Source organism: Cebus imitator, unplaced genomic scaffold (assembly GCF_001604975.1).
Source record: "Cebus imitator isolate Cc_AM_T3 unplaced genomic scaffold, Cebus_imitator-1.0 Scaffold228, whole genome shotgun sequence".
Classification (NCBI taxonomy): Eukaryota; Metazoa; Chordata; class Mammalia; order Primates; family Cebidae; genus Cebus; species Cebus imitator.
In genome coordinates this window covers 4,016,392-4,024,707 of record NW_016107543.1, presented here as the reverse complement: position 1 = coordinate 4,024,707, position 8,316 = coordinate 4,016,392, and the positions used below count along the sequence as shown (strand labels likewise).

The 8,316-nt window shown below is 40.2% G+C and overlaps 1 protein-coding gene across 1 annotated transcript in view; it reads left to right on the top strand.

Moving 5' to 3' along the window:
* Nucleotides 1–66: 66 nt before the first annotated feature.
* LOC108281584 (keratin-associated protein 4-2-like) overlaps nucleotides 67–8,316 on the top strand; it is an 8,948-nt gene continuing 698 nt past the window's right edge. The window contains exons 1-3 of the mRNA XM_037727332.1: nucleotides 67–329; nucleotides 390–449; nucleotides 8,152–8,306. Coding sequence (XP_037583260.1) covers nucleotides 67–329; nucleotides 390–449; nucleotides 8,152–8,306 — 478 coding nt within the window. The remainder of the gene's footprint in view (nucleotides 330–389; nucleotides 450–8,151; nucleotides 8,307–8,316) is intronic.

Genomic DNA, 8,316 nt, shown 5'->3' with positions numbered 1-8,316 from the left:
GAGACTTCTAAACTCCAGAACCCCATTCTCCTGGAAACCCACCCAGAACCTCCACCCTCTGACGCCATGGTCAGCTCCTGTTGTGGCTCTGTCTGCTCTGACCAGAGCTGTGGTCGAGGTCTCTGCCAGGAGAGCTGCTGCTGCCCCTGCTGCTGCCAGACCACCTGCTGCCGCCCCAGCTGCTACATCTCCAGCTGCTGCAGGCCTTCCTCCTGTATCTCCAGCTGCTGCAGGCCTTCCTGCTGTATCTCCAGCTGCTACAGACCCAGTTGTTGCCAGACCACCTGCTGCAGGACCACGTGCTGCCGCCCCAGCTGCTGCAGGCCCCAGTGCTGTCAGCCCTCCTGCTGCCACCCGGCTTGCTGCATTTCTAGCTGCTGTCCTTCCAGCTGCTGTGTGTCCAGCTGCTGCCGCCCCTCCTGTTGCCAGACCACCTGCTGTAGAACAACCTGCTTCCGCCCCATCTGTTGTGGCAATTCTTGCTGCTGAGTGACTTGCTCAGGATTTGAGCACCTTCTTGCTCTTATCCTTCAGTTCAGACAGAGAGCATTGATTCAGAGAACATGTAGACTTTCTGATGTCATGAAAACAGAGGCATGGACTGATTTGGAAAAGCCTAGTCTCTTTGTTAGTATTTATTCTCTTTTATAGAAGCTTTCTATTACTATTGAATCTGAATTTACAGTCAAATTCCATATTTTATGTTTTAGAATTCTTTATTCTAATTCAATATACCTAAGTCTTCAAATGGTACCCTTCTAGATGCTTCTTCCTAGTGTTTTTCTATGGAATCAATTTTCATGTGCAGTTGTTCGATGTTCCTCAATAAAACTTCATAATGTTCAAAAGCACCAAAATGCTCATCTCTTTTCATTTGTTATTAATATAATGGTATATGTGTATTTCTGTCCCTTTTTCTGCACAAAACAGGAGTACATGTTGTCAAACACCCTCATAATTAAAACATTCAATTGGCATTCTCCAGTGAGATTTTATCCAAGCCAGAATTCAGTCTCATAATAGAAATAGGAGAAGAATTTTTTGGACCTAACACATATAACGTGAAAGCTGTGGAATGTAACTGTCAGCACGAGTCTTCAATAAACTACATTCCATGATGTGATTTAAACTGATTTAAGTAGAAGCAACTCAGTGTAGAGTATATTCTGTGGATGTGAGAATTATAGAGAGTTGAGACTGAATTCTCACTGTACTGCATACCAACTATGATCTTAGGCATGGTATTTAAACTCTGTCAACCTAGGATTACTTTTCTCTTACGAAAGGATCATAATAACTCAAAAACACATGAAGGTTGTCATAAAATGTCAATGAGATAAAAGTACCTGATTGACAAATAAAAGCATGCTCTCTTTTACTTCCAATTAGCCTCTGTTGTATTTTTTTTTACTCTTTGTTTTGAAATAACTACAGATTAACATGAATGGAATAAGACAAAGTTCCCTGTACCCTTCACCCAGGTCCCCCCAGTGGTCACTTCTCATAGAACCATAGTACGTGTCAAATCCCCAAATCTGACATTGGTACTAAGTTCTAGGGATCTAATAACAAGCATGGTGACTATAGTTAATAACATTGTATTGAGAACTTGAAATTTTCTGGAAAAGTAGATCTTATTGTTCTCACGACACACACAGAAAATAATAACTATGTGAGGTAATAAGGTATTAACTTCGTTGTGATAATCATCTCACAATTCATACATATCAAGTCATCATGTTGCACACTTGATATATACCAAATTTTATTTGCCAAATACCTCAATAAAACAGGAAAAATGAAAGTGCTAAAGTACTAGAAGAAATCATGAGAAATTTCTAAACATAATGCAAACTTATATGAAGAAAAACACACATGCTCATCTTAAAAAGAAAAAAAAATAGCCAATTAATGTAAATAAAAGTTATCTCTACTGGTAGGCACCAGTCATCAGGGTTCCTCAAGGGTGTGATTCTTTTTTGAAAATACAAAGTCTCAGGAAAATCTTAGAGTCATTCTCAAACACCATAAAGGGGCTCACCAGAGTTTTAACCCTGTAACAGCTCAGAACCTGCTTCTGTTCACGCTGACTAAGGAAAACGGCTCAGGACTGCAATACGATGCTGTGTCTGGGCACATCACAGCCAGTGTAGGCTCAGAACCCCAGCCAGTGCTCCGAGCAGTGGTCCACTCACAGAGCCCAGATTGTTATCATCCTGGCTATGTAAGCCTGGAAATCAGCACCAAGGCAGTAGTAGAAACTGGTTAGCAATACACAGCAGTAGAAAACGGTTAGCAATATAACAGCATCATATTCCACTTATTAGACTTACATGTACCTGAGTGCAGAGAGGGAAGCTCAAAGCAATTTCATCCAATTTCCTGTGTCTGGTTCTTGTATGTGCCTCAGTCAGCAACAACAGCTCACATGGAAGGCCCTCCCCCGATTATCTCTAGAGGCAGCCCATTTCATAGAGCACCTTCTCATGGTGAGTCAGATTTTGTTTCTTTTTAGGAGCATCCTGTCTCCCTAGCCTATATCAGCCCATGGTAGCCTCCTGGGCAAACCCAATCTCACATAGAGCCCCTTTAAGCTGCACTGCCATTGCTTTGCTCCAGTTTTCTCCTTTTTAGGTTAAATCTCCAAATCGTTTTCATTCGTTCCTCACAGATCATAATGTCACTCTCAGAGCAACATTACTTTTCATAAACTACAATTTATCTGTATCCTTCTAGCCTGGTTTGAAATGCATTTTCCAGGTGTGTTCTGAATACTCTGTTAGGATTAGAAATGCCTCATCTGCCTTAGTAAATGTCCCACTTTTATGAATGTTTCAAGTTTGCATGCAGGAGTTAACACAGGGTTAGTGGCAGTAAGTGGTTGGCAGTAAGTGTGAACTAATACTGAGGTTAGTAGAGTGTGCGGCACCTAGTAGTCTTCATTATAAACTGCTTCAAGCTCTTATACACATACAGTGGCTGTTTCTAGACCAGAAGTTCTCAACCTGTCTTTCTACTGCGTGCCTGGAGTAATTGGGCTCATTGTGGTGGTCCAGGTTGAGTACTGCATATCTGAAATGCTTGGCACCAGAAGTGTTTCAAATTTCATGTATTTTCAGAGTTGGAATATTTACATTATACTTGCTGAGCATGCCTAATGCAAAAACCTGAAATCCTAAATGCCCTATTGGGCATTTTCTTTGAACATCATGTATGTACTCAAAAAGTTTTGGGCTTTGGAGCATTTCAGATTTCGAATTTTCAGATAAGATGTCCTCAACCTGTAATATTTTATCTGGTGAAGGGGTGCTAATAGTTGACACAACCTTAGAGTGTGTGTGTTGTTAAATAAATACTCCCAATAAATGTAGATATATTTACTCCTCCCCAATCTTGTTTACCATGGTGCATTAATAACCACTCAATTGATCTACATTTGGCTCTGATATTTCATCTTGTTAGGTTTGATCCCTTGTAAGAGTATTTCTGTAGCTTCCAGAACCATGATTCTGCCATTTGGCATACTCACTCTTTCTTACCTTCATGGCCCCCAAATATTTTGAGAAGCATGTTTTATGGAAAGACCCTCACTCAGAAGAGTTGAGGCATCCATAGCTATCCTCAGAGAGACCAGTCCAAACAGGAATTGCTAACACAAGAGCATCCTAAAGTGGAGGGTGACACATAATTGGAAGAATGTGGCACAAAGGAAGTTTGGGCCCCCATCCTTGGGTTTCCTTAACACCCAGGTTTGGAGGACTGTGCGTGCGTGTGTGTGTGTATGTGTGTGTGTGTGTGTGTGTGTGTGTNGTCAAACACCCTCATAATTAAAACATTCAATTGGCATTCTCCAGTGAGATTTTATCCAAGCCAGAATTCAGTCTCATAATAGAAATAGGAGAAGACATTTTTGGACCTAACACATATAACGTGAAAGCTGTGGAATGTAACTGTCAGCACGAGTCTTCAATAAACTACATTCCATGATGTGATTTAAACTGATTTAAGTAGAAGCAACTCAGTGTAGAGTATATTCTGTGGATGTGAGAATTATAGAGAGTTGAGACTGAATTCTCACTGTACTGCATACCAACTATGATCTTAGGCATGGTATTTAAACTCTGTCAACCTAGGATTACTTTTCTCTTACGAAAGGATCATAATAACTCAAAAACACATGAAGGTTGTCATAAAATGTCAATGAGATAAAAGTACCTGATTGACAAATAAAAGCATGCTCTCTTTTACTTCCAATTAGCCTCTGTTGTATTTTTTTTTACTCTTTGTTTTGAAATAACTACAGATTAACATGAATGGAATAAGACAAAGTTCCCTGTACCCTTCACCCAGGTCCCCCCAGTGGTCACTTCTCATAGAACCATAGTACGTGTCAAATCCCCAAATCTGACATTGGTACTAAGTTCTAGGGATCTAATAACAAGCATGGTGACTATAGTTAATAACATTGTATTGAGAACTTGAAATTTTCTGGAAAAGTAGATCTTATTGTTCTCACGACACACACAGAAAATAATAACTATGTGAGGTAATAAGGTATTAACTTCGTTGTGATAATCATCTCACAATTCATACATATCAAGTCATCATGTTGCACACTTGATATATACCAAATTTTATTTGCCAAATACCTCAATAAAACAGGAAAAATGAAAGTGCTAAAGTACTAGAAGAAATCATGAGAAATTTCTAAACATAATGCAAACTTATATGAAGAAAAACACACATGCTCATCTTAAAAAGAAAAAAAAATAGCCAATTAATGTAAATAAAAGTTATCTCTACTGGTAGGCACCAGTCATCAGGGTTCCTCAAGGGTGTGATTCTTTTTTGAAAATACAAAGTCTCAGGAAAATCTTAGAGTCATTCTCAAACACCATAAAGGGGCTCACCAGAGTTTTAACCCTGTAACAGCTCAGAACCTGCTTCTGTTCACGCTGACTAAGGAAAACGGCTCAGGACTGCAATACGATGCTGTGTCTGGGCACATCACAGCCAGTGTAGGCTCAGAACCCCAGCCAGTGCTCCGAGCAGTGGTCCACTCACAGAGCCCAGATTGTTATCATCCTGGCTATGTAAGCCTGGAAATCAGCACCAAGGCAGTAGTAGAAACTGGTTAGCAATACACAGCAGTAGAAAACGGTTAGCAATATAACAGCATCATATTCCACTTATTAGACTTACATGTACCTGAGTGCAGAGAGGGAAGCTCAAAGCAATTTCATCCAATTTCCTGTGTCTGGTTCTTGTATGTGCCTCAGTCAGCAACAACAGCTCACATGGAAGGCCCTCCCCCGATTATCTCTAGAGGCAGCCCATTTCATAGAGCACCTTCTCATGGTGAGTCAGATTTTGTTTCTTTTTAGGAGCATCCTGTCTCCCTAGCCTATATCAGCCCATGGTAGCCTCCTGGGCAAACCCAATCTCACATAGAGCCCCTTTAAGCTGCACTGCCATTGCTTTGCTCCAGTTTTCTCCTTTTTAGGTTAAATCTCCAAATCGTTTTCATTCGTTCCTCACAGATCATAATGTCACTCTCAGAGCAACATTACTTTTCATAAACTACAATTTATCTGTATCCTTCTAGCCTGGTTTGAAATGCATTTTCCAGGTGTGTTCTGAATACTCTGTTAGGATTAGAAATGCCTCATCTGCCTTAGTAAATGTCCCACTTTTATGAATGTTTCAAGTTTGCATGCAGGAGTTAACACAGGGTTAGTGGCAGTAAGTGGTTGGCAGTAAGTGTGAACTAATACTGAGGTTAGTAGAGTGTGCGGCACCTAGTAGTCTTCATTATAAACTGCTTCAAGCTCTTATACACATACAGTGGCTGTTTCTAGACCAGAAGTTCTCAACCTGTCTTTCTACTGCGTGCCTGGAGTAATTGGGCTCATTGTGGTGGTCCAGGTTGAGTACTGCATATCTGAAATGCTTGGCACCAGAAGTGTTTCAAATTTCATGTATTTTCAGAGTTGGAATATTTACATTATACTTGCTGAGCATGCCTAATGCAAAAACCTGAAATCCTAAATGCCCTATTGGGCATTTTCTTTGAACATCATGTATGTACTCAAAAAGTTTTGGGCTTTGGAGCATTTCAGATTTCGAATTTTCAGATAAGATGTCCTCAACCTGTAATATTTTATCTGGTGAAGGGGTGCTAATAGTTGACACAACCTTAGAGTGTGTGTGTTGTTAAATAAATACTCCCAATAAATGTAGATATATTTACTCCTCCCCAATCTTGTTTACCATGGTGCATTAATAACCACTCAATTGATCTACATTTGGCTCTGATATTTCATCTTGTTAGGTTTGATCCCTTGTAAGAGTATTTCTGTAGCTTCCAGAACCATGATTCTGCCATTTGGCATACTCACTCTTTCTTACCTTCATGGCCCCCAAATATTTTGAGAAGCATGTTTTATGGAAAGACCCTCACTCAGAAGAGTTGAGGCATCCATAGCTATCCTCAGAGAGACCAGTCCAAACAGGAATTGCTAACACAAGAGCATCCTAAAGTGGAGGGTGACACATAATTGGAAGAATGTGGCACAAAGGAAGTTTGGGCCCCCATCCTTGGGTTTCCTTAACACCCAGGTTTGGAGGACTGTGCGTGCGTGTGTGTGTGTATGTGTGTGTGTGTGTGTGTGTGTGTGTGTAATATTCCTAAGGTAAAGGGCCTTAGGAAATAAAGGTAAATACATATATATATATACATATAAAATATATATTCCTGAATATGTTTTTATATATATTATATATTTATACATATTATTAAATACAAATATATATAAGGAATATATATTAGGAATATGTATTATACATATTCATAAATATATAAATATATATATTCCTATATTACCTATATATAAAGTAAAGTACTATGTGTATATATATATTCCTAAGGTTTTTGTCTTAGGAATACATATATACATATATATATGGCCCCAAACCTGTATACGTGTGTGTGTATGTGGGTATACTTATATATGGTGTATATAGATATGTGTGTGTGGGGATATGTGTGTATATATATGTGTGTGTGTGTGTGTGTGTGTGTGTGTGTATTTATATATGGTGTGTATATTTATATATGGTGTATATATATGTGTGTGTACGTGTGTATATTTATATATGGTGTATATGTGTCTGTATATTATATACGGTGTGTGTATATATACATATGGCAAGGACACTGGGCCCTTTACCTCAGGTTAGCAAGTAAACCTTAGAAATAGAGGCGATGACTCAACGTGCCTGTTAAAGTCAGTGAGACAGGAAAGAAAAGTCAAAAGGAAAATCAGCCCCTCGGGGCAGAGAGCTGAGAGACCTGAACCCTTTAGTATAGCTCTGTAGCCAATTTCCCTTGAAGTCCCTGAAACTGAGTTTTGGAGTGTTGTTTCTCAAGAAAAAGAAGCATCAATAATTAATGACTTAGATGTCCACCTTAAAACAATTCTGCTTTCCCCATCAGAAAATCTAGACAATCGGTTATGATTCATTGTATGGAAGAGGGCAAAGAATATATCCTAATAGTATTTGTGTTTTCATGCCACTGGTCACCTGTTTCACATTCAAACCTTCATTGCCCACTTGATCCATAACAAACATGCCATGAAATTAAAGCACAGCTTTCTCCCCCTGAGTTACCAAAAGAAAATTATGGGCCTAGAAGAATCAAAATCACCCAAGGTCAAACATAATGTATTAAGGAAAATGAGGCTGCAGCACATGGTATTTACAAGCAGATGTCACATGGCAGCTCCAGGAGGAAGCTACAGCAAGAGACATGCAAGAGGTTGTTCAAGAAGAGCTGACCTGAGGAATCATAATCTACCAGGGGAAGGAAATAATGCTTTCCTCCATGTTGACAAATTTAACCAGAAAAACAAACCATTTGACTAATTTGATAATTAACTACTTATCAGGACAAACAATAACAAGGAAAGAGTGCTGCATCTGATGACACTGGCCCTTAGCAGGGTATAAAAGAGGATCTGGGGGCAAGGAGACTTCCAAACCTTCCAAACCCACCTTCCTGGAAACCCATCCAGAACCTCCACCCTCTGACACCATGGTCAACTCCTGTTGTGGCTCTGTCTGCTCTGACCAGGGCTGTGGCCTGGAGAACTGCTGCCATCCCAGCTGCTGCCAGACCACCTGCTGCAGGACCACCTGCTGCCGCCCCAGCTGCTGTGTGTCCAGCTGCTGCAGGCCCCAGTGCTGTCAGACAACCTGCTACAGGACCACCTGCTGCCGCCCCAGCTGCTGTGTGTCCAGCTGCTGCCGCCCCAG